Source organism: Pseudonaja textilis, chromosome 13 (genome assembly GCF_049901715.1).
Source record: "Pseudonaja textilis isolate UNSWEBS1 chromosome 13, rPseTex1.2, whole genome shotgun sequence".
NCBI classification, from domain to species: Eukaryota; Metazoa; Chordata; class Lepidosauria; order Squamata; family Elapidae; genus Pseudonaja; species Pseudonaja textilis.
The window spans coordinates 239,784-265,125 of NC_142002.1; the positions used below are offsets into that span (position 1 = coordinate 239,784).

Consider the following 25,342-nt stretch of genomic DNA (forward strand, 5'->3'; position numbering starts at 1 on the left):
TTGGGAAGGGGGGCGCTTGCCGCGCGAGCGCCCTGCGGCTGCGCAGTGCCGCGACGTCGCCCCGCCCACCGCCCTGCCGCCGCCGGCGTCGCCATGGACCCGTCGGGCTCGACTTGCTCGATGGCCGACACGCCTCGCCTGCTGGTGGAGGACTCGCAGCCGGAGCCGGAGCCGGAGCCGGAGCGGGGCGGAGCGGCGCTGAGCCCGGTCCTGGAGCCGCCGCCGCCGCCGCCGCCCTCGCTGGTGTGCCCGGAGGCCGGCGAAGGTAAGGGGGAGGGGCGCGGCCTCCCGGGCGCTGCGGCCTCTCCGGGCGGCGGCCGAGCCTCCCCCGCCTCGCAGCGTCGCCCTCGCTCAGCCCGACGGGGAGCGCGGCCAGAGCCGGACCGGGCCGGCGACGTGCGGGAGGGCCGCGGGGGCAGCCCTGGGCCTCGGCGCGCCTCTCCGCTCCGCTCCGCTCCGGAGGGTCGGCGGGGCGGGCGGAGAGGCAGCCTTGGAGGGGGCGGCGGCGGCGGCGGCGGCGGGACGGCACAGGCTCTGCCCATTTCGTGCCCGGGCCCCGAGGGGCGCGGAGGCCGAAGGGCCCCGGTTAAAGTTGGGCTGCCCGCCCCCCTGCCCCGCTGGCGGGCGGTTTCTGTGCCGGGGGAGCCCCGGGAAAGGTGCCGCCTTCCAAAGAGGCCGAGAACGGGGCTTTGGCTGGCGCCGTCGGAAGGTTGCATTTCAGTTGTGGGGAAATGTTCGGCTTGGAGGCCCAGGCCAGCCCGTGAGACCCACAGGGCCCGTTGGGTGAATGCCATGCTTGGTCTCGAAAGACCCGGGAGGCCGCCCAGCTCCCGCGGGGGAGGCTGGGGGGAGGGGCGGCCCTGGGGGCCCGGGGTCAGCCCTTCTTCGCCTGGCCGGCTGCTGCTTTGCTCTAGGTGAAGCTCAGGTTCTACTAAAGTCATGGTGACAATTTCATAGCTTGTAACCAAACCTCCATTCCTGGTTCTTTCTTAGTTCCACCTGCAGACGTAAGGAAACCCAGCAGTGATTATTCTAAAGGGTAAATATCTGTCAAATTTGTTTTTCACCCACCTGGGCATCTAACTCGCCACAACTAAAACAAAAGCAGAGATGGCACAAATGGCGCCTGGAAAAGAGTGGAGCCATGGGGCGTCCCTCTCTTTCGTGAAAGGCCTGCAGGAACAGCCCTTCTAAGCCACAGCCGGGTGGGGCCTCCCAGTTTCCAGGGGGGGGCGGGGGTCTCATTCCAGAGGGCAGGCATTGCTTCCGGGAAGGGTCTCTTGCTGGGATGATGCTGTTGGAGGAACCCGGAGCACGTAAGCAGGCCAGATCAGGGCAGTTGGGCAGCCACTACAGGAGACGGTCTTTCCAAGAGAAATGATACAATCAGAGCGTTGGAAGGAATCGTGCGGATGGACAGACGAAGGCGTTTTCCTAGGCAGAGAATTTCTTTTGTGTTTCTACTCCTGCCATTAAGATGCTTTTCCTAATGTTCACCTGGAATTGCCTTCCTGTAACTCAGGACTGTTGTTATTCTCTACTCTAGGATGTGGTTGGCCTGTGTAGCCTCCCTTCAGGCAATTGATATGTGCCACCGTAATTCCCCTCTTCTTGAGGCTACGTGATCTGATTTCTCTCAATCCTGGGTTTGCAGCTTTTTAATGTCATTGAAAAGAAATTCTCTGAGACTGACTTGTACATCTGATGTGTTTACCATTTGTTTTGTCTGTCTGCAAAGTTACAAGTTGGTACCTTTGCTGGGCCATGAGAAACGTTTCCCCTTGAATTCCCCAGTTCAAGCTCCGTGTCCAGCCGTCTCCCTGGAATCATGCAGCCCCATAAAGAAACTCCCGAGAGCCCAGGGTCTGCCTGCCTCCTCCTGGAGAGGACGCCGCCAGTGAAGAACCCTCGTCCTTGGCCATTGGAGGAGGCTGAGCCTGTCTCTTCTACGCAGGAGGACATGTTTGGCCAGAATAGCTCAACAGGTGATGGGAGGCTGTCATCTTTTTCTTGCTCACTGTTCCCACTTCGAAGTCAGGCTGGCCTGCTTTGCTTATCCCGGTATTTGAGGAGTGGGTGATAACTGAGAGAGGAGACTGTCTGGGCCCCCACAAAATGAATACTAATTTGAAGCAGGGTGGTGAGGGACGTGGCACATACGCTGTATGTCTTGTGAGCTAAGGGTAAGTGGAATAGAATATCGCTTGGTCCTGTCATGGGACCATGACTTTGTGGAGAGCAACCTGCGCCTGCTGCGTAGAGCCCTAGAGCTGAATGCCATGCCCCCCTCCCCATTGTGCAGGGACGGGAAGGGGGGGGGTACTGGTTTCATTTCAGAGAGAATGTTTAATGCCCATTTGTACTTGTTGGATTACCAAAGTATCTGTTTCCAGCAAATAAATGTATTGTTGTAACTACAGGTTGTTCCGTGGTGAATATTGGAGCATTACCCTCTTGTCTTGTTCAGACAGCTTTGAGTATGTTGTAACCTGAATCAGCAATGTTGAGAAAAGTAACAAACAGGGCTGTGGGTTTCTCAGAGCAGAGGGATTCTCGTCATTCCCCTGTGGCATCTGGAGAGCCCCAGTTCTTGGGTGCTAGATTTTTTTCCTGACCTGCCCGGAGCAGCTGACTGGCTCCCCAGGAAGCAGCCTCTTCAGGGGAAGGTATTTCTTCAGTGCTGGAGAATGGGAAGCTTCTTCCAGCCAGCCACAGTGTTCCTAGCAGCCATGCGGAGGGTCCAAGGTCCTTTGCAGTTTGGGGTAGGTGCAGGAAAGCAGCCCCAACAGCTGGGACCTGGATTCTGAAGCGTCTCTCTTCCGTGTTTTAATGCAATTGGAACAGCTCAAGGCAGACTGGAAGAGGCAGGTTCCCCATCATCCACTCCAGCGGATCCTCTGCGCGTCCTTCAGCTCTCTGGACAAGGGCCTCTTTCCAAGTAAGTGGCAAGCTTGATGCCTGTTGAGGTGCCTTTATGGGTGTCTTTCTTTGGGATCCCTTTTCTAACCAGTTGCTTTGCTTTTCTGCTCCTTCTTTCTCCTTTTGGTGTTCCGTGATTTTGTTTGGGTTCTTGCGCTTCTCTGAAAATTTGAGGTGTGGAAAATACTTCAAGGCTGGCTCTAAACTTGAGATTACTTGCAGTCCATTTTGAAGTTGTACTGTCAGATCTGGAAATCAGAACATTCGTGCTTTGAGATGGTTTGGCCATCTCTGCTGAAGACTGAGGACTCGGCTCTGCTCTTCAGCCTTTTGCTTGTCTTCTGTTGGCCAAAGTAGAGGGACGGGGGTGCAGATGGTGGAGGTCTTTCTCTGTTCACTGTTCTCTCTCCCCTTAGTTGTGCTTCAGGTCTTGCTAGAACAACTTCTGATGTCTTACAACCAGTGCCTTTTATTCTTCCCAGAAGCCCAACTGAACAGGAGGCAGGAGGTATGCCGTCCCTTTTTGCCAGATTAGTTACACTTGGGAATGTCCCGGTTCCCCCCTTGGTTCTTGGGGGAGGAAGAGGCTCTGAGGACTGACTTGATCTTACACTTAGGAATGGCAGTACAGCGGAGTAGTCCGTTTTCCCTTCATTTGCCACGAGGCTTTCTTGTTTTCTATTTGTTTATAAAATGTATATGGCTGTCCAACTCATTCACGATGACTTCGGGAGACACACGATAGTAAAGCCTCCAATAAGCCCATAAGCCCCACTTGCCTCCCTGGCAACAACAACCCACAAACCATTTCGTGGGCTCCGTATCACCCTCGGGTCCTCAGGCCCACTGGCAAAACCATGTCTTCAAAGGAGTCCTTTGGAAGACTATGAAGGAGGGAGCCACCACGGAGAAGGCTCTTCTTCTTGGTTCCACTAGATGAACCTCCTTAAGAAAGGAGACCTGTCACATACTCTGCCTCCCCCATTCTGCTGGGTCAGATGGACGTAAGTGGGAAAAGGCAGTCCTTCCCATAAGCCCCAAGCCTTGTAGGACTTGGAAGGTGACAACCAGCACGTTATTGTGAATTCTGAACTGGGCCCAGAAGCAGATTATGAACTAGTGCAGCTCCCGCAAGAAAGGTGAAGGGTGTGCAAATCTGTACTTGCACCAGGCTGCTGCATTTGGACCAAGTGAACGAAGTGAAATTTCCGGGAAACTGTTCAAGAATGGCCCCATTACAGCAGTCAAAAGTGGTGTCAGTTTCCTAGAGGTGCTAATAGTCTCCACTTTTTTCACAATTCTAACTAGGAAAGCAGGAAAGCCCACCGTTGGAGACTGCAGGCACCCTTCAGGGCTCTGGTCCAGGGTCTCAAGATGCTTTTGTGCTGCCATCCCAGCCCGAGTTCTCTCACGTGAGTGACTGCCTGAGCTGCTGCTGCTGCTATGAATGCGGGTAGCAGCCAGGCAAATAGCCCAGTGAGCCTGTCATATTCCGAAAGGCCTTTTCTGGAGCAGAAAACATTCTGAAGGTCCAGTGGTCAGCTTGGGAATAGCAATGGCACTTAGACTTGAATAACGCTTCACGGTGCTTTACAGCCCCCCTAACCACCTGAGTCCTCTTTTTACGAATCTCAGAAATAGGGAAGGCTGAGTCAGTCTGGAGAATCGAACTGCCAAACTGCTGGCAGTCAGCCGAGGTAGCCTGCATTCTAAGCACTATAGCCCCATCTCCGGAGGGGAAATTTCTGTCGACTTTTCCTTAAAAAGGGTCTGTCGGGGATAGCTAGTCTGCCATAGGATTTCACTTGGGAGCCACAGGATGCGGTTTTATGGTCCTGCTCGGTGTCGGCCACGAAGGCAGCCGGCTCCGGGCTGCAGAGTGGCCGGAGGGATGGCACCCCTTTCCTTTTCCTTTGCAGGACACCTTTCTCCCCACTCCAAGCCTGGAGGAAGGCTGTAAGACAGGAGCCGAGAAAGGAGGACCTTCTGCCGAGGCTTCCCTGGCAGAGGCTTCCCGAGAGGACGACTGTGTCCTGGCCCTCTCGGCCAGTCAAGGCAGTCCGGGGACCCCAGCGGAGGAGGGGAAGACCACCGGCCATGCTGCTTCGCGTGCTTTGGAGGAGAAGCTCCGCTTGCCTGAGGACTGCAGTGAACAGGAGGCTGACGAGGAGACTTCCCCTGGTGACGACCCTTGCAGTGACCCTGGCCAGGAAGGCGGCGTGCCAAGCAGGGCCTCTTTGCTCCCGGAGGGTGAAGCTGTCCCAGAGACTCCCTGTGAAAAGCCAGAAGAAGCCACGTTGCTGGATGAAGGGCTTTCCCTTCGTTTGACGATTTCCCAAGCCGTAGAGCAAGCAGAATGCTCTGCACTCGGGGAAGCCTTTCCCCCAAACGATCCACAGGTAACTGGCGAGTCAGGAAAGCTAGCGCAAGCTCCTCTGGATCATCCCAGCAAGGCTGGGCTGGAAGTGCAGAGCCTGAGTCGGAGGGTCCATCCTGGAACGATGCTGAAGCAGACCGATTCTGAGCCCCAGCCGGAGCAGGGGAGCAGGCAGTCCCAGAGAAGAGCTGGTAGTTTTCCTGGAGAGATTCTGCGTGCCCATGCCCCGCCAGGTAGGGGCCGCCCCAAGGGCCGCAATGCCTGCCAGAGAAGAGCTGGCTGGGGTGCGGGGAGCGGGGCTGCTTGGCAGGGACCAGGCAGTCTGCCCGGAGCAAAGTCGGGGGAGCCCCAGGGCCCTTCCTGGGAATGATTCGGGTCTAGAAGACAAGGTGCCAGGTGATGCTGTGGGTTCCTCCGGAGCTGGGCCCCCCCGTCCAGGACCAGAGAGGACAGTTGTCCATGGACCAATGAGCCCCAAGCCCAGAGCCCTTCCCTCTTGCCGGGGCTCAGTTTCGGCCTGTTGCTCCCTGAACAGCTTCCAGGCACAGCGAGAGGGCGGTCATGGCCCTGCCTGACTCACCAGGCACACAGACAAGTTTGCCCTACATGTGAATCCTTGCTATTCCTAAGACTTGGTTAGACTCGAAGTGAAGCTCATGAAGGTCAGACTTCAAACGGGGTAGCTTTTGGCTAGCGATCCTCATCTTCCCATAAGGACCTCCAGAATTTCTTGTCCCGCAGTTAAAATGTCCCCAATTCAGATTCCTGCTTATGAAGGCTTCTCTCGCTTTCTTTTACGGGAGACTCTTGACGGACTCTTTTTCAGCGTTTCTTTGAGCAGCATAACCCTTTGGCTCTTTTCTCGCATTCAGCACGTTGGCTCCAATATGTTAATTCCTCTGCCTAAAACCTTGCAGTTTTTCTGCTCTGGTTACTGATTTGGAGCTAAGTGTTTCAGTCCGTGAGGTCACTGGAGTAACATTGATCTAGTCCAATTAATTTTGTTTCTTCAGCACGGTTGTTTGTTTAGCTCAGGAAATTGAAGTGACTCCTATTAGTCTTGGATTGGAGGATTTTAAATCTTCTTGAAGAAACCCGGTCCCTCCTTGTTTGAGCCCCCGTTCTTGCTTCCATTTTCAGGCTTCGGCTCCATCCGAGCAGCCGAGCCCTTTGCCTCTCCTCTCTTTGAGCTGCCCCTTCAGAGAGACAGAATCATAGAGTTATAGGGCTAGAAAGGGGCCTTGGAGGTCTTCTAGGAAGAAGTTCTTCTGTGGGTCTTGTGCTCTTTTCAGTGTTGTATGTTTGTTTGACTCTGCTTGAACTCAAAGCAGATTCTCTTTCTATTCTTACGGTTTCATTTCTTTCATTAGACTCGCAGGCCGCCCACCTTCCCTTAAGTCGCCATCTCAACTCCCTTCCCCTTTCCCTGCCCTCTTCCTTGGGCGGTCCACCCGGTCCGCTGAACCTCCCGAAGGCCTCTGAACGGGGATTTCTCTCCTCCTCTGAGTAGAGCAAGCATCCCCCTTGGCCCTCCTGTCTGTGGGCTGCAGTTCCCAGGCCGGCTGCAGCACAGGGGAAGCGGAGCTGCCGGAGTCCCAGGCTGGGATTCCTCGGCCCACCCCAGGCGGTTCTTCTCTCTTACTGCTGCTGGGGGATGATGGAGGCATCGTTGGAGAGACTGTTTTTGTCCAAAACTCTTTTGAGTTTTCTCCCCTTGGCAGGAACGGGTATCTTTGGTTGCCTCTCTGCCTGCCCCTTTCCATGAAGCCCATGCAATTTCTTTGGGCATAATACTTCTATTCTACAGTGCCATTGTAACTTTGAACGACCATTAAACCAGTGGTTGTAAATTGAGGACTACCTGTCGATCTTCTTGTCCCTCCCTCTTTGATTCCCTTCTGGGTTCAACCCATTTTTCAGTTAGCAAACCCAGAAACCCCCCTTGAATATCTGCCCTTTTTAGCAAAAAGTTTATAAAAGGTCTTTTGTTATAATGATGCTTATTTTATCCCTGATCGCCCAGGTCAGTTCTGAAAGTTCTGTCACCTTCACCGGTCATTCCCCCATGGTCGCCATGCCAGGTTTTGCGCCCGTGGCAACCTGGCGCCGTTTCCGGTGGGGTGGAGAGGGAAAGGGCTGGACCAGGAGTGGGGAGAGCCACGTCCCCCCTCATGCTCAGCCCTAAAATGGGGCGTGGAGAAACTCCTGCCCAACAGGCAGCCGGTGGGCCAGTGCAGCAGAGTCTGCCCCCCCCCCCGAGGGGGCTGACCCAGGGCGATAGCGGCCATTTGGAGGACGGCTGCTTGGGATGGAGGCAAGAGAAGCAAGGAGGTGGGACCCTTCTGCCTGTCATTTCAGAGCCACCCTTTGGCGTCTTACTGGCGAACGAGAGAGATGCCCTCACCCCGCCTCTGGCGGGCCAGCACAAGAAAGGCCCCAGGCACAGCACCCCCATCGGTGAGTGGAGGGTGGATTCTGTGGGGGCAGGAAGAGGGTTTGTCAGGAGCCTCTGGGGGGAGAGTTGGGGGGGGGCTGAAGCTCTGCGTGGTATTTTTGCCTTAACGATGAAGCCGTTTTGCCAGCTGTACCTCGGGGCCTGGTTGGCCCATTGCCCGGACGGCAGCTGTGGTGCTGGAAGAAGGCGCCAAGGCTGGCACACGTCTCCACGGACCTTGCAGAGGAGAAGGGCCTTCGAGGCCCCGGGAGCCCCTTTGAAGGCCCCCTTTTCCTTGGCTTCTTTCAGTGGTGGCAAGCGATCCAGAGCACCCTGCGATTGGCCCAGAGGGCAGAGACGGCGCCTTGGAGGGGGCTGGCTCGGCTGGCATGGCAGCCATGGAGGAGAGCCCCCCAGGGAGTTCTGTGGTGGCCTGTGAAGAGGACGGGGGGCTCTCCCTGCGTAGGAGCCTGGTGACCCCCGTGATGGAAGAGAGTGACGAGCCTCTGCCTTTCAGCCTGGAGAGTAAGAGAGGCCACCCGGGAATGGTGACCCCAGGGTGTGTGTGTGTGTGTGTGTGTGTGTGTGGCCCGGGAGGTTTGGCTTCTTTTGGGGTGGGTGTCCCGGTTGCCTCCAGTGATTGGGATGCCCCCCCACCCAGGTGAGAAAAGGGGTCATTGAGGTGGCCACAAGCCTTGAATGCGGCTTGTTTGGAGAAAGGATGGCTCCTATTTGAAGGTCGGTGTATTCTGCTCTTTCTCCTTGCTCCCCGTAGAGCCTGAAGGCAGGGAAAGGACGAACGGGCTGGCCACCGCAACCAGTCCCAGGTAAGACCTCTGGCAGGAGAGAGTTTGGCCCCCGCCCCGAGCTCCTCTGCCTTGTCGGGGGATCTGTGCCGGGTGGCGGGAGAAGGGAAGCTCCAGGGGCCTTTGGCCCTTGACGCCCCTCTCCCCTCTGTCTGCAGTTCTCAGAAGACGCCGTCGGTGTTCGCTCGAGTCTGTGGCCCTCTCCCTGAAGAAAAGGCTCCGGGCCCAGGACAGCCGTCGCCCCTGTTCAGGCAAGGCTCCAGCCGGGGCCTCCTGGCCGCTTCCTCTGCAGGGACGGAGGACTCCCCTCTTTTGAGCAGCCTCCGTCTTTCTGGGTCTCTTTGCTGGGTCCTTTGTTGAGAAGGTTGGGACTTTCTGCTGCGTTTCGTCAGCCTTGAGGGTTGCCGTCTTTGACTCCCTGCAACGGTTCCATCTGGCCGGAGACTAATGTCCAGGCTCACGTTTTATGCTGCTCCTGGGGGGCTCCAGCTTTAGGGAGAAGGTAGCCATGGCAAGTCGGCTGCGGCACCTAAGTTGAGTAACGCGGAAGGGAGGAGACGGGAGTGGTCAGTTGCTGGTAAGCCCTGGCGCCTCCTGAGAGGATTCCCTCTGGGATAGACCCCGTGGGGGAGCAGCTGGCTCACAGCCAAGGGCCACCCACCCACAGTCGCTCGCCTGTCAGATGGGCGGCATGTCCACTGCATAAATAAAGGGTCATGCGGGAAGGGAGAGCCCCCACCTCGCCTGGAGGCAGCATCCCATGCAAGGGAAGCTGGAGGGTTGGAGCGTGGCCTGTTGGCTCATCAGATTAGACAGGATATTGGATCTGATCCAACAAAGTTGCTTTTTTGTCATTATCCTGTATTTTAGGGGTGACTTGTTCAATTTTCCAAGTTCCCAAGAAGAAGAGGAGCCACCAGGGACCTGGAAGGATCAGCAGAAGTGTGTCTCCTTGGGCTTCAGGCCAGTCCCGCCTTCTGAGCTGGTGGCTACAGAGCGAGCGGAAGGCTGTGCTGAAGTGGCAGGAGAGGCCATGGAGGTTGCCCTACTGCTGCAGCGAGGGGAGGAGGGGCATGGGGGCGCCCCAGAAGAAAAGCCCGCCCCAGAGTCGGGATCCAGCCGTGGCAAGAGCCCCCAGGCTCCAGGGGAGCGCCAAGGAGACCCAGCAGGCCCCATCTCAGCTGCCACGCAGACGGCCTCTCCCGCTCAGGTGGACGTGGGCACCAGCACCGCCCCTCCTCTGCTCCTCCAGTGCAGCGCCAGCGTGCAAACGGAGAGGGACTTTATGTGGCGGCCCGGAAGCCCCCCAGAGGCCTCGCCCAGTCAGGTGAGGAAGGACGGGACCACCTGGAGTTCAGGCAGCTCCAGTGCAGCTACCTGACAGCAGCAGGGAAGTTTACAAAGGAGAAATCATTTCTTTTTGCATATTCAGACCCATCGGGTAATCCCAGTGTTGAATGTTTCAGGAGACGATCATTGAAGTACCTCAGTTGGAAAATCCTCAGCAGGTTTCTCTTTAGGAGCTGATGGCAAACAATGCATCCCTTGAGCAGCCGGGCAAAAGCTTTGGGTGTCTGGGGTGTGTGTGTGTGTTTGAAATGCCCCTGGTGGGGGTGGGGGGAGAAGAGAGTCATGCAGAAAGTAAGTGCCAGAAAAACTGCCCTCAGTCCGCTTCTCCCTAGCCCCCTCCTGGAGGTAAGGAGCTTAGGAGGGGCTTTGCCCTGCCGCGGGGGTCCTGCCAGCACTTTCTGGATTGGCTGCAGCTCCCAGGGGGTCTCCAAAGACTGTCCCAGGTCAGGGAGTGGGGCAGTCAAAGCCCGCGTCCTGGTGCCATGCTGGGCTGCCAGAGCACCTCCCTGGGGGGCAGATGGCATTAGGGCGAAGGCGAGTTCTGAGGGAGACCTGGGACGGATCTTGCCAGCACAGCCTGGAGTTCCAGGCTGGAGACGTGTTCAATAACACCGGGGTCACCAGGCCCTGAACCAGGACAGCCACGAGCCCTGCCTTGCCCTGACTACTGAAAGGAATGGCCTGGCCTGGCGGGTGTGGGGTACTGAAGTCGGTCCCTGGAGCCTCAGGCCCTCCGGGCGCTGGCAGCCGCCCCTGCCGGTCACGCTGGGAGCAGCCAGGAGGTCTGGAAAGCTGCCTGCGGTCCGTGGGGGGCCGGAAGGCGGGCAGAGGGGGGCTGGGCGGCTCCTCTGCTTCTCCTGGCTGGGAGGTTGCCGAAAGGGAGAGCGGGCGGGTCTTGTGGTCCTCTTCGGCCTCCTGGTTCTTGAGTGGGCGGAGCAGTGAGGCTGGGCTCCCTTCCGCCGAGTGTCTTTGGCAGGAGCAGCTCCACTGCGGGATTCCTGCTCAGCTCCCTCTCTCAGGGCCACCACTCCTGTCAGTGTGGCTGCTATGGCCACAATGTGGACTTTTTATGTGGTTCAACTCTCTTCTGTGGCTGTGGTTTCTATGGTTTGTGGTAGAGATTGAGGAGGCCGCAACCCTCGGCAGGTGTGGCCCTGGGGCTCTATGGCAAATGGGCCACGTGGGGTGAGATCAAGTGTGGCCCCCGCCTAACCTGCCTTGGGCTGCCCTGGGTTGCTCGTCCCTCTGCCCATCAGAGCAGCCCCTGCTCTCTCCCCTCCCCCCACCTACCTGGGGCCCTGCAGATGAATTCTGGATGGGAAACGGGGGCGGGGGGGGGGGTGTAGGCCACCACAGCTGAGCCAGTCAGTGAGAAATAGGGGGTGCCATAGAGAAGTTGCTGGTTGGCAGATGAAGGAGCGTTTGGTGTTTGAATGACACAAGCGGTGGTGTCAGCTACACAAGTGTGCAACAGCATTTTTACTTAGTGATTCCTTAGAGCCTCTAAAGCATTGGCTATTTTATCTGGAAATGGAAGCGGCGTCAGGTTTGGGAAAAGCCCTCCCAGGTCCTCTCAGCATCCAAAGCTCCTTGGGGTCACCTGGACCTTTCCCAAAGGAGGCTGGTCTTGGCCACTTTCTGGTGACCTTCAGTGGACAAATAGGAGTTTTCACTGGACTGGCCTTTGGCTAATGTGTTGTTATGGCAATGGTAAATACGTAACATTTTTTTCAACAGGTTTTTATTGTTGTGTTTTCTGCCTTTGGGGTTGCTTGTATTCTACTTATGGATGAACTGAGGTAGGTTGTAGTTTAAATGTATTTGAATGAAAGTGATAATTTTTAAGCATCTGTGCTGCACAAAACCAAAAGAGAAAATAGAGCATTTGAATAGGAATCATACAGAATTAAACTTGTCAATAGCACAGATAATCTTATATGCTCAATATTAGGTATAAATGCTTTCTAACGTCTCCTCTGTGTAAAAGGCTTGGATTCTATCAGTTTCATCAATAAAGAATATTTGCAGCTCAGGCTTGAAATGAAGGTTCCTTCGTGCTTCTCTCAACCAGGTGGTTTTCCTGCAGATGTTTCATGACCTAAACTAGGTAACATCATCAGTGCTAGCAGGGAGTGGGGTTTGCTGTCAGTTGATGTTCTAGTGCAGGGGTGTCAAACTGGCGGCCCATGGGCCAGAATGTTGTGCGCAGGCCACGCCCACCCCAGCTCCGTGAAGGGCAAAAAACATGGTGATACATCACGTGATGGCAACGTGACGCCACAAGTTTGACACCCGTGTTCTAGTGGCTTGCCAGGGTTGGTGGGAGAGAGAGTGGAGGGTTTTTGGTTGGGCTGTTTACTGTTGGCTTGTTTGGCAGCGCCTTGGTTGCAGTATTGTTTACTTCTGGGTTGTTGGTCTGATGTTGACCTTGGTGTTAATCTCTGCTCATCTGGGTGCCGATTGCTGGCAGGGAGAGTTTTGGTCCTTTTGTTCACTTCTTGCACAGTATGTAGCTGTTGTTTATGTGTCTGTTGGTGGCCAATTTGTCACAATGTCAGGCTTCCAGGAAATCGTTGGTCTAGGATGGGCACGGTTTCCCCGTTGAAACTAGGGTTAATTCTGTCCATGGGTTGAGATATGAAAGGTTTTTCATCGTGTCTACTGACTGCTAGTTGTGTTCATGGATGCCTTCTGCCCGTCCTCTGCCTGTTTGGCCTACATATTGGCCGTTGCCGACTTTCATTTCCACTGTACGTTGGAGATGATTCTGGGGCGGCTGGGTTTTTGTTTTTTTATAACTTAGGATGTTTTGAAGAGCTTTAATTGGTTTGTGTGCTATCCTGATACTATGTGGTTGCAGTCGTCTGTTGGTAGTTTCTGAGATGTTTTGGAATCTTTTAATATTCCATATTCTTTTGAAAATGTTGGTGATGGTTTTGTGGGTGTTCTGTAATTGGTCCTGTTTTATTATGGTGAAGTTGTCATCTGCATACCTGATTCATATTTGGGGTTGTATTTGTGGGAGTGCTATTGCCTCCAGATGTTGCATTAAAACTTTCGCTATGAGTCTTGGAAGTGGTAATCTCATGATTTGATTTGTTGACAAGTTTGTCCATTGAATTGAAAGTATGTGGTTAGGCTGAGGTTGATAAGATCCATGATTTTGAGTGTTTCAGTCTTGGTGTATTTGGTTAGGTCAGGTGTCCGTGGAGCAAAGTAGTCCTGGATTCTTTACTTAATTCTGGCTCTGTGGATGTGAAAAGGTCTGTGACAGCAAATGAGACCCTCATTTCATCCTCATCTATTGTTGTGTCTTTGTTTCTTTGAAGGCCTGTCGTGGGGAGTTGATGGCGTATTTGCTTCCCCCTGTGAGGTGCCGAGGCTTTTGGGTTAATTCTTTTGTGATTCTGCCGGTTGGGGTTCCTGGTAAAGATACAACTGGAGGGAGAGGTTCTGTATTGGGGGGCACCTGTAGAAACATGAAAGGTGGGTCCACTGCTTCTCATCCGTCCCTATTCCTCTTTGGTAATTTGATCTTTCTTGGTGAGGTCACGGAGAATTTTCTTGAGCCAGTTCCCCAAAGTAATCGCCCAACCTCTGCAAGAGAAGCTGCATAAGAACTCTATATAGACATGCACCAACATTGCAGCAACCCTGAACAGCAGGAAAAGGAAACAGATCATCTACACACCTTCCAACAAAATGGATATCCACACAACTCCAGCAAAAAGTGCCCGATCACTTAACACACCATAACCACAACCCAAACACACCGCAAAAGGGATAATAACACTGCCATATATCAAAAACAGCTCAGAAACTACAAAAAGACAATGACAACCACAGGGCATCAGCGTAGCACATAAACCAACTACAAGTTCTCAACTTACCATAGTTCATTTAGTGACCATTTGAAATTACGACAGCATCGAAAAAAGTGACATGACGGTTTCTCACATTTTTGACCATCCCCATGGTCACGTGATCAAAATTGAGCTGCTTGGCAGCTGACTCATATTTATGACTATTGTAGTGTTCTGGGATCTTCTGACAAGCAAAGTTAGTGGAGAAGCCAGATTCGTTTAACAACCGTGTTACTAAACAATCGCAGTGATTCCCTTAAGTAACTGCAGTAAGAAAGGCTGTAAAATGGGACACATTCGCTTAACTCTCTCGCTTAGTGACAGAAATGTAGGGCTCAGTTGTGGTTGTAAGTTTATATATAGCTGTAAAGCTCTCCAAAGCATCCTAAGTTACAAAAAAAACCCCAGCCGCCCCAGAATCATCTCCAACGTACAGTGGAAATGAAAGTCGGCAACGGCCAATATGTAGGCCAAACAGGCAGAGGACGGGCAGAAGGCATCCATGAACACAACTAGCAGTCAGTAGACACGATGAAAAACCTTTCATATCTCAACCCATGGACAGAATTAACCCTAGTTTCAACGGGGAAACCGTGCCCATCCTAGACCAAAGATTTCCTGGAAGCCTGACATTGTGACAAATTGGCCACCAACAGACACATAAACAACAGCTACATACTGTGCAAGAAGTGAACAAAAGGTCCAAAACTCTCAGCACCCAGATGAGCAGAGATTAACACCAAGGTCAACATCAGACCAACAACCCAGAAGTAAACAATACTGCAACCAAGGCGCTGCCAAACAAGCCAACAGTAAACAGCCCAACCAAGAACTTGTAAGACCAACCCCATAAACACTGACAGGGGAAGCCACTGGACTAGAACCTCAGCCGAGAGCAAACCCCATTCCCTGCTAGCACACATGAAATGTCTGCCAGAAAACAGCCCGGCCCAGAGAAGACCAAGGAACTCTTATCCTTTGTTTCGTTTTCCCCCCCCAATAAGTTGGTGCCATAGATCTAGCATGAAATGGCGGTTATGATTCTGGCTTCTTAGGAGGAGAATCAGCTGGTATCCTATTTATGAACAATGTGATACTCCCTAGCTACTTCCAGAGGCAATTCAATTGAGAAGCACCCCAGGCCCTGTTGTCTAAAAATAGCTCTTCAGATGAAAAAAAAAAGGGGGGGGGGAGTCCCAATTGCAATATCCATGCAATTCTCATGAAGCAGCCTGAAGGTGGTTTGCCAACTTTTTCATGTGTTTGACTTGCCAGGCTAGTTTGTAGCCTTTTGATTTCCTGGTAAGCTCCCATCTAAGTGCCAGCCAGCTCTGATCCTGCTTTTAGCTTTCTTTCACAATTGGCCAGACTTGATACCTGCGGTTGTTGGGACTATGTTTAGCTAAATCTAGTGAACATTTAGGGGCAGGTTAGAACTGGAAGCAAGAACGGCCAGCTTACATGCCGTCGTCAATTAGTAAATGTTTCAGTCCAAACCCAACGTACTTGGTTTTGATGAAAGGATGTCTGGAAATATTTTGGATTTTCTTTTTTTCTTTAGAAGGAGGAAGAATTTGAACTGCCCCACCCACCAGCAGGTAGAGTCCTACAGCGCCATGTGAGAACAATTCGGGAAGTGCGCACCCTCATAACACGTGTCATCACAGATGTTTACTACAAAGATGGCAGCGAAGTGGAACGACAGGTGGTTGAGGTAGGGTGTTTCCAATGAGGCCCCAGTAACGCTGAAGACCCCATGGTTTTCGGCACAATCTCTTCAAGGGTGATGTCCGTCTTTTGGAGGCTCCCGGAGGCAAAGGCTGTGGCTCTTCCGTACTCTGCTCTCTTCCAAAGAGGGACAGCCATCTTTGCTTGCAAAGTGAATCAAGCCACATCCAGAAGGATCCGGATTCTGGGGGGCCCTGAGGGGGGACGGGAGTGAAAGGGAGGGGTCAGAGGTGGAGGAGGTCAGGCTGGAAGGCCTGGGCAGCCCCCCCCCCATTTGCCTGAGAGCCAAAGCGATGGTTGAAGATCCCTCCCAGCTGAAGGACTTTATTGGTGGAAGGACGTTCTCCTGCCTGGGCCCAATTTAATCTCTTGGCAGGCTGAGGATATTCCACTCCTCCAGAGCACATAGAAATGTAGCAACGCTACTCTCTGGTATATTTGGGTCCTCCCAGCCAAGCCTGTGTCTTTGAGGGTGTCCCCCAGATCCAGGACCTGATGAGAAGCCAGGCCTGTAGGTTCCGCGGAAGGTCCTGAGCCCGTCCGTGGGAAAGGCTGAGGCTGCCCGCCCTGAGGGCCTCATCCCTCCAAGGGAGCCACGTTCAGACCCAGAAAGAGGAGAAAGGGGGGGGGGGCGCTGGGGGAAGGAAGCCATTCCCAGCCCAGCCCAGATCTACCATTTAAGGTAGGAATGGATGCGAAATGTCTCCTTTCTCCGGGAAAGAAAATCTGTTTTGCACGCTTTTCATTTTTATCCGTGGGGTGAGAATGAAACGGGAGGCTGCGTTTGCTGGGAAACTATCTATTATTTCAGAAGAGATTGAAGGGCCGTTCGTCTGGAACGGTACAGGGTGTCCTGCTTGATCAGAGAGCTGCACTAGAAGACCTCCAACTCTGTTATATGCTGTTATATGACAGCAGAGCGTGAGCAGAGTTGTACCTTCGAAATGCCATCAAACGGTGCAGGGATTCTGGGAAGGGCGGATGTTGGTGGGGGAAGGGCTGGGGGCCTAAGTGGAGGGGGAGGGGATGAGGAGGATGGCATCTGGAGCCTGGTCTGTTTCAGGAGCGAGAAGAGCCCCACGTGGATTGCTACGAGTGTGAGGTGGACGTCTCTCCTTCCCGGACAGGGGACTTTTCTCCGACCTCCGGAGACCTTGGAGACCTCAGCTCCTTCTCCTCCAAGGCGTCAGGACCTCACCAGACGTCCAGCGGAGGAAGCAGTGCTCTGTCTGCCACTCGCAGCCGCCTAAACTCTGCAGGCCCACGAAGAGGCTCTCAAGACTCGGCCTTGTCCACGGCCAGGAAGCCAAGGTGGGTGGAGGCTTTGGAGATGGCCCGCCAGTTTGCACAGAGTTCTTCGGTTGGGAAGTTCTTGGGCATGAGAAAGTCAGTTGATGTCTTGCAAGAGAAGCTCGTGCCAGAGTTCAGAAAACTGAGCTCTGAAACCTTAAGGGTAGTTTAACTTATTGAGCACAGAGGCAGATAAACAGACGTCAAGAGTCCAGATGTCTGGCAAAGCTTTGTGAAGGCCACCCGTGTTATTGAAAGTTCCCTCCGAACTCCGTCCTGAAGAGTAATATCAGATGGTCCTTTACTTAATCAGTTTCTTTAGCCACCCATCTCGACCACCTTTTGTAGTCCACCTTTGGCCTTGGTTAGCAACACACTTTTCTGGAGACCTCCGAGCGCTTAGCCAGCTCCAGGGTTTTCCAAAGGGAAAAGGAGCTTTCGCATCCATGGTCAGTGTGTCATGGACCTGAGCGGCTTCCTGTGGGGAAACTAAGCTGCCTCTTATCTTCCCAGCCCAAAGAAAGGGACCGGCTTCTGCCCAGCGCATCGGGACCATGGCAAGGCCGCCGTGGGGGACGAGGCGGGAGACCCTGGCCCCAGCAACCAGCAGTGCAGAGGCGCACCTCTCACCCCCCGTGGGCGAGGGCGAAGGGGCCGCCCCGCTTCCCGATCCACCGGAGCAAGGTAAAGCGGGAGCGATGGGAGCGGAGGTTTCCTGGAAGGTCTTTGGGCCCCCCGTAATCCCTCTTGCTCTTTTTGCAGGGGCTCCATGCAGGCCGAGGCAGATCTTTCAGCCGGCGCCTCTTTGGATGGGCAGCCCGGCCTGGGTCCACATCTGGAGGGACGGGAGCAGGCTGAGACCCCTCGGTGCCGCAGTGGCTCCCCTGAAATCCCTCTGCAGGAGCAGTCAAGCGCCTCTGACGATCCCAGGCCCCCTCCCCCTGGGAGTTGCCTGGTGGGCCTCCGGGTGGTGGCCAAGTGGTCCTCCAATGGCTACTTCTACTCTGGGACCATCACGCAGGATGTGGGCGGGGCCAAATACAGACTGCTCTTTGACGATGGCTATGAATGCGACGTTCTGGCCCGAGACGTCCTCCTGTGCGACCCCCTCCCTCTGGAAACGGAGGTGACGGCGCTCTCCGAGGATGAATACTTCAGCGCAGGTAACCACCTGTTGGTTCGGAAGACACCCGTCACTCGGGGTGGCGGGACAAGGGGAGGGAGCAGGATTGGGGCCTCGGCCTGTAGCTCTGCCTTTGCTGCAGGTGTGGTCAAGGGCCATCGGAAGGAGGCGGGGGAGCTGTTCTATTGCGTCGAGAAGGACGGACAGCAGAAGTGGTACCGGCGGACGGCGGTTATCCTGTCCTTGGAGCAAGGGAACAGGCTCCGGGAGCAGTTTGGACTCGGCCCGTGCCAGCCGGCCACTCCTCTGACCAGGGCCGCCGACATCAGCCTAGGTGTGGCCCTGAGGCAGGAGTCCCGGATGGGTGGCCGGAGTGGGAGGGGCTGGGCTGGAGAGCTCAGGGCAGAGTCCCGCCTTTGTGCCCCTGGGGGAGGGCTGCAGGGAGGCTGGGGCAGCCCTGTGCCCCCCAGCTTACCAGTCAGGTGAAGCTGACTGTGCTTTACCTGGCGGACCCAGATAACCTGGTGGAGGGAAAGCGGAAAAGACGCAGCCTTGCTCCATCCAGCCCCGCCAGTGGCAGCACCACCACGCCTGTCCGCAAGAGCCCGGAGCCCCTTTCCAGCAAAAGGAAACTGGCCGCTGTCTCAGAAGAGGAGCAGTCCCCAGCCAAGCGGGGGCGGCACCTGGCCCTGTCGAAAACAGGTGAGGCTCGCCCAGGCGACCCTGGTCTCGGCTGCCGTCTCCCGAGCCTGGGGGGCTGCAATTCGGCCGTGCTCTTCCGGTGACATGCTGGGACGTCCTGGGAAGAGCTGGCAAAGGGCAGGAGTTGACCTTCCTCTCTGTCTGCAGGAGCTGCAAATGCCAGGGAGATGGCAAGCCCGTCAGGTGATCACTTGGCACCTGATCACCGATGGGGCCCTTTGCCCCAGAACAAAACCCTTTTTTTGGGCTACGCCTTCCTTCTCTCCATGGCAAATGCAACAGAGAAGCTTTCTGGTCACCCAAAGACTGCAGTGAGCAGCGAAGAAGAAGAAGGTGAGGCAACCTGGCTTGCTTGCGTCAATGTGCGTTGGTCCTTCCGGAACACTCAACCTTCTCTAGTTAATTGTAGATCTTTGATGGTGATGTATTGCATTAAAAGGGATGTTAATATATCAAATATTACTAACTCCTGGGCAGAATTAAGGTGGTGCTGATGGCTGCCTGTACATGTTGCACTAAACTGAAGCCAAACCACCGACCTCAGCAGCTCTCTCTCCCCTTGACTGACTTTCTTCTATCTGGAAGTCTCGGTGTCCCTTTGCAAGGGTTTTCTGGGTTGGATCCAAAAATTCCTCGTTTTCCCCGGTCAGTCGGACAAGTTCCCACCTGGCCCTTCACCTCTTCCAAGGAAAATCCACCCAGGTGGGAATGGCCCTCAGGAACAGGAGAGGAAGTGCTGCCGCCAAGACTTTGGGCAGCTAAAAGGCAGCTGGTCAGCTGGAGTCTGCGGCAGAGTCCTCACTGTAACGTCTCAGTGGGGGCCAGGAAGGCACAGAGAGAAGGTTCTGCTAGGGTAACATTACAATTAAAGTAGTATTGGTCTATATGAGTTAAGGTTTCTAGCCTAGCCCACCTTTAAGTGCTGATACCAAAATCAATTCTGATTTGGGGAGAGAGGGAAACTTCTGCCTTTTTGTCACTTGCTTTCACGATGCTTACATTGGAGTGAAATTTTCCTTAGTGCAGCAACGTGTGGCCAAGCGCATCTCAAAGGCAGGGAGGGAAGGTCCCTGTCCCAGGATGGCTCCCAAGGTGGGACGGGGAGGAGCTGGAACTAGAAGGCAAAACTGGCGCCTCAACACCGCTGGATTAAATCTCCAGGAGGGGAGGAGGGAGGCCTCTGGGTGACAGAAATATGTCAAGAAATCAGTGATGTTCTCCAACAATGAAAGTTCAAAATACTAGAAACATTAAAGAAAAGCTCGCTGAGAACAGGATAGTAAAATGGCCTCCTGTAGCCCTCAGCCAGCGAAAATGGAGCTCAGGGGAGGGGCACACACAGCCCCCGCCCCCCCAGCTCCATTTTTGCTGGCTGAGGGGTACAGGAGGCCGTTGCGGCTGGTACAGGAGCCGGGGGGTGGGGGGTACACAGCCCTCCCTAGCTCTGTTTTCGCTGGCAGAGGGCTAGCAAAACAAACTAAAAACAAAAAGAGAAATGTTTCCCCTTGTGCATTTGAGCATGCAAGACGGGACAGGAAAGGAGGAAGGGAAAGAGAAAAGACAAAGAAAAACAAGGAAGGATGGGAAGAGAAGAGAGGAAGGAAGGCAGAAGGAAGAGGGAAGGAAAAATGGAAGGAAGGTTACAATGAGAGTGAGGGAGGGTCTGAGGGAAGGCCTCCCTTAGCATTTGGACACCACAGGTGCCCCTGACGTGAGTCACCCTGGCCATGTGGGCCCCCCCCTCCCTCTTGGAGGTCAAATGCAGTCCTGATGTGGTCCTCAATGAAATCAAGTTTGACACAGGTGGCCTACAAGAAAGACCTTCTAGCAACCACTGCAATCCAGCCTGAGGCCCAGAGGCGTGTGTGTGTGTGCGCGCGCGCCTGCCTGCCTACGGGAAGAAAATTGTTCCCACGAACGAACTTGATATTAGTCCGCTTGGAGGCCTCCTCGCAGGTGTGAGGCGAATATGCAATGCTGGTTTGAAGGAAAAGTAAGACCTGTCCAATATGCTTCCCTATTCCAGAATTAGTGGAGAGAGTACCTTACAACAAACCCTACACTGAGCTGCAGCTCCAAGCAGGAGGAGGTTTCATCCTAGAAGACTTCAATGAAAGCCAGGTCAGAGTCCCGGGCGGGGTGTGTGTGTGTGTGTGTGTGTGTGCTCATAACAGGGCAGGGAGACGAGCCGTGAGCAAAACCCGCTGATGCAAGTGCACACCCAGAAGGCACAGTGTCCCCCTCCCTCCACAAGGTTCGGGGATGCCTGAAGAAGGGGTTTGTTTTGCGCTGTTTTCAGGCTGCATGAGTGAGCCAGATCTGCTTTGGGCTTCGGTAAATGGTTGTATGCTTTTGGCGGCCACCAGCTTTTGTAGCGGCTTCTGTAGGCTCCTGTGACTTGGCCGTTTTGGGCTACAAAAAGTCCCCAGTACTTTGGTGATCACATGTTATAATCGTGACTTTGTGACTGGGGGGTGGGTGGGTTTTCTATGTCTGCCCGGGTATCTCGGTGGGAAAGTGGTTCTCCCAGGCCTTTGGAGTGTCAGGGGTGGCACGAGGGCTCCGTGCTTGAGGCGCTGCTGGGCCTGTTGGCTAGAAAGCTGGCAGCCCAGGTTTGAGACCCAAGCATCAGGCCATAGGGTGAGCTCCCATCCTCGCTCTCGATCCTGCCCGCCTCGTGGTTCAAAAGTCTGCAAATGCGAGGAAGTAAATAAGCACCGCTTGACATCATGCTGGCCACATGACTGCGGAAATGTCTTCCGACCATGCTTGGCTCAGCGGCCTCAAAAGGGAGATGAGCACCACCTCCAGGAGTTGGCAGCAACGCGCGGAGTAAAACCGCAGGGGCCGCTTTAGGGTGCTGGGCAGCGCCTGCTCTGATTTCCAGGCCGTGTCCCGCTTGTTCGTGTTTAGCAAGGGCGGCCCTGAGGACAACCAGCACTGTGGCTGGAGGGCCCTGGCGGAGGGAGGCCCCCGAGCCTTCAAGGGCAGCTTGCGCTTGACCCGTGAAGAGCAAAAACAGCATGGTTGACCTCTGAGGTTGTTCAGGACGCCAGCAGCCCCCACACCCCAAACAACAACAACAACAACAACACAACCTTCAGTGAACTTCCTCTTCGCCAGGTTGTGTCCTGCCCTCCAGTCTTGGGTTCAGCTGCCTTTTGTGCTTGTCCCAAATCTCAGGTGTTTCCGTTTGCCGCTGCCCGCCCTTTCCCGCTTTTGGGTGAGGTGGAGTTGGGTATTCAGGGTGATCTCCCCCGGCTTCTTCCTGGCACCTGCCCTCCTGATGCTGCTGGATTTTTTGGCGTTGAAACCTCTGTGTGCAAAGTTTAGTTTCACCCTCTATGTGAGAAAGAGCTGGATAAATAAGGCAGAGAGATTCTGAGGAACAATCAGACCTGGGCCGAAAAAGAAAAAAGGCCGCTCAGGTGGTTCTTTCAGCCTTGCCAGCGCCTGTTAGCAGAGCCTCCCCGTAGCAGCTCAGCCGGTCAGATGCCGGTCTGGTCAGCCTTGATCCACAGATGAGCAAGATCAGCAGCAGCTGCAGCAGCAGTGACCTTAACTGACCCTCCCCTGGGAGCCTCTCCTCACCCGTCGATCAAGTTGTTTTCACACCACCTTAGCCCTAAAACCAAAAGGCAGGCAGCAGAATATTGCGACGTCCTGCTGGGAAATAACCTTCGCGGGGAAAGAGGCAGGTTGCTCTGTACGATGCCTCCTGAATTGCAGGCCTGGCAAAATGTCCAGGGAAAGGTGCTGAAGGAAAAAATAATAATCCAAGGGCAGAAGCTGTTTGTTCGGTGATGAAAGGGAAGCTGGCCAGGTCCCAGGCTGCGCTGGGCTATTTGGGGGGCTTGTACCCATCTTTCAGAGCATAAAGCTGACCAAAGGGACTTGCAAAGCCTAACAGTTATAAGTAAAGAGACAAGAAATTGCTCTTGTAAAAAGAAGACAGTTGCCCACAGAGTAGCTGATGCAAATGGGGGGAAAGTTCTCTCTATTTTCAGGGATTTTAAAATTACGGTTAATTTGACGCATATATCCAATATTCAGTGCATTCTTTGTGCATTCATGACAAGCTATGTTATGTTTTGAATGGGGTTAAAAGATGCAAATGGAAGGAACATCAGTAATAATTTGTAGCACTTAAATCAAGTTGTTTCATTAAATAAAGGTTCCTTAAATAAAACCAACTTCAACCAAATAAAAGGCCCAGGGCCACCGTGGTCCAAGTTATAAGTGAATCATCTCAGATTGAAGTGAAAAGCCCAGTTAAGGAAGATCTCAGGTAATGAATGCAGCCCTCTTCTCTGCCTCTATTCAGTTGGGAGTGAATGGTCACCTTCGTGGAGCACTCCGGCATCTATCAAACATTGCCCGATTAAGGACTTGGCTGAGGCTTCCTGGCAGGGCTTGTGCTGCAGGATTCTCTTCCCAAGCATTGTTGGGATGCGGCCTTCCTGGCTTCTGAAACCACGAATGGCCAGACCAGCATCTGCCTTAGTGGCTTCAGGAAGAAAGGGAGAGGCTGCCGGCCAGAGAAAGAGAGACGGGACAGTGCTGGCCATCAGCAAGCCTTTGATCGACAACAGTAATTGGGGCCAGAACTTCCACTGCTAAGCGATCTGGATGGAAAGGGAGGCGGGCCATGACTTAGTCATAGCAGCTCCAGCGCTCCCAGTTGCCCTCCTTGAGCAACTCCAGTGCGGCCAAGGGTGGTGCCAGGCAATCCCCCTTTGGGGGCAGGGATGTCTTTGTGAGGGGTCGTCACAGCAGGCATTTTGGAGGGCTAGTCTTGAGCGCCCCTCATTCGGGGCTAGCGAAGGGTCTGCTGTAAAAACTGGGTCTTGGTGGCTTTCCGGAAGGACAAAGTCGGGACTGTGCTGTGCACGTTGCCCGTGAGCGGGAGCCGACGCAGGGCAGTCTGCACAAAGCCACGAATGCTCCTCCTCCGCCTGGCAAAGCTTGCTTTGCTGTGGGACCGAGAGCGTCTGTTCTCCTTCCGTGTGGCTTCCAACTCAGGCAGGCCCAGATTCGTTCTTGGCCTCCCTCTGGCCTGCTGGCCTCACCCTTGTTTTTCCCAACCTCTGGGGCGACCTCCGTTTGTGGCTGGATTGGCACCAATGTGACACCCCCCCCCCCTCGATCCAGTGCAGCGCAGCCTACGAGTGCCTCCTGATAGCAGACCAGCCCTGCCGCACCCGGAAGTACTTCCTGTGCCTTGCCCGGGGAATCCCGTGTGTCTCCCACATGTGGGTCCATGACAGCTGCCTGGCCAATCAGACTCAGAACTACAAGAACTACTTGCTGCCAGCTGGCTACAGCCTGGAGGAAGAGCGGTTGCTGGAGTGGTGAGTGGCCGGCTGTGGGCAGGGAGGCGGCCTTGGGAGAACCGGCCAGCTTCAGTACGGGGGGGGTGTGTGTGTGTGCGTGTGTGCGGGGGGAGACATTGCTATCCCAGCCCAGCAGGAACATCTCCGGTGTCCAGTGTGTATCCCAGACGCCTCACTGCTCTTCCTTCTAGGCATCCACGGAAGAACCCCTTCCAGAGGCTGAGGGTGCTCCTGGTGTCTGACGAGCCCCAAAACTTCCTGGAACTCTGGTCCGAGATCCTGATGATGGGAGGAGCCGCTTCCGTTAAGCAGCAGGAATCCTCCACGTGGAAGAAAGGTGCAGGCAGCTGCCAGCGGCTCTCTGGGGACGGGGGGCCAACGGCTATTCGGGTGCTTTTTAGAGGGGCTGGAACAACTCTCCCCCCCCAGTTGAAGGCGTATTTTGCCTCTGTGTAAGGAAGGGCTTGGCCTAAGAAACACATTAACCGCCCCCTTTTCTATTCTAAAAGGATTCTTCGGATCCTTTGAGAAACTGGGCGCATCTCCTGCTGCGAGATCACGGTTTCATGGGAAAGTGTTAAGCGTGAGAGACGCAATACTAGAAACTGACCATCATCGTTTCCTCCCGTTCTTCTAGATGTGAGTTTGGGCGTGTTTGATGTGGTGGTGACGGATGCCTCCTGCCCGGCTGCCATGGTGCCCTGTGCCAAAGCATTACAGCTGCCAGTAGTAACCCAGGAGTGGGTGATCCAGAGCCTCATTGCTGGAGAGTGTGCTGGGTTTAAATACCCGAAGTATCAACATGATTACGTCCCCTGTTGAAGCTCCCATTTTGCTTTGTGGCATTTTCATTCTCTAGATTTTAAACTTTTTCGTGGTGTTTGACTTATGCATGGTGTGCTTGTATATAGTTTTAATGTGAACTTTTATGATAAAATAAATGGTGATTTCTTATCTTGGTCATTATTATACTATTACTTGCACCATGGAAGAATTTATCAGTAATTCCTGCCATACTGGCCAAGGAATTCTGGGAGTTAAGCCCACAAGTCTTAAAGTTGCCAAGTTTGGAGACCCCCGGTATGAATGATAGAATTTGTTTTCACAAGGCAAGAAGCTATGTGGTGTGAACACAGAGAAATTTAGTGCAGGTGCTCATGGTACACAACACGAGGCTGGGAAATTCCAAACTTGGGTCCCCTTCCTCCCTTTTTCCAGCAGGAGGTTTCTTGCAACAAAAGTTCCAGACGAACCTGCTGAGTCCCAGGTGTTCAAGAGGAAGTTTGTTAAAAGCAGCACAAACCAATCTCAATGAGTATACTTAGAAAAGCTGATTTGAAGAGCTGCAAACACAAGGAGGGAGCGTGTTAAGGTGGAATAGCTACCAAAAGTTTGGTTTGCTTTCTAGAATTTGTGA

At 54.1% G+C, this 25,342-nt stretch overlaps 1 protein-coding gene across 1 annotated transcript; it reads left to right on the plus strand.

Moving 5' to 3' along the window:
- The first annotated feature begins 19 nt into the window (after window positions 1-19).
- On the plus strand, window positions 20-24,879 carry TP53BP1 (tumor protein p53 binding protein 1). The gene is made up of 23 exons (XM_026709442.2): window positions 20-265; window positions 994-1,039; window positions 1,795-1,985; window positions 2,845-2,938; window positions 3,336-3,427; window positions 4,228-4,331; window positions 4,839-5,529; window positions 7,655-7,753; window positions 8,040-8,255; window positions 8,506-8,557; window positions 8,695-8,787; window positions 9,407-9,863; window positions 15,311-15,463; window positions 16,541-16,788; window positions 17,281-17,451; window positions 17,530-17,930; window positions 18,033-18,224; window positions 18,407-18,592; window positions 18,740-18,925; window positions 20,619-20,713; window positions 23,744-23,943; window positions 24,117-24,262; window positions 24,563-24,879. Exons 1-23 carry the CDS (start codon window positions 94-96, stop codon window positions 24,745-24,747), a joined length of 4,470 nt encoding a protein of 1,489 aa, XP_026565227.1. The 5' UTR covers window positions 20-93; the 3' UTR covers window positions 24,748-24,879.
- Window positions 24,880-25,342: the final 463 nt, after the last annotated feature.

Excerpts from the sequence above, each read along its gene's own strand:
- TP53BP1 (XM_026709442.2), top strand. The coding sequence starts at position 94 with ATGGACCCGTCGGGCTCGACTTGCTCGATGGCCGACACGCCTCGCCTG. Across the intron at positions 1,040-1,794 it reads AGCAGTGATTATTCTAAAGG|TTCAAGCTCCGTGTCCAGCC; the intron begins GTAAATATCTGT and ends TGAATTCCCCAG. Across the intron at positions 8,558-8,694 it reads GCCACCGCAACCAGTCCCAG|TTCTCAGAAGACGCCGTCGG; the intron begins GTAAGACCTCTG and ends CTCTGTCTGCAG.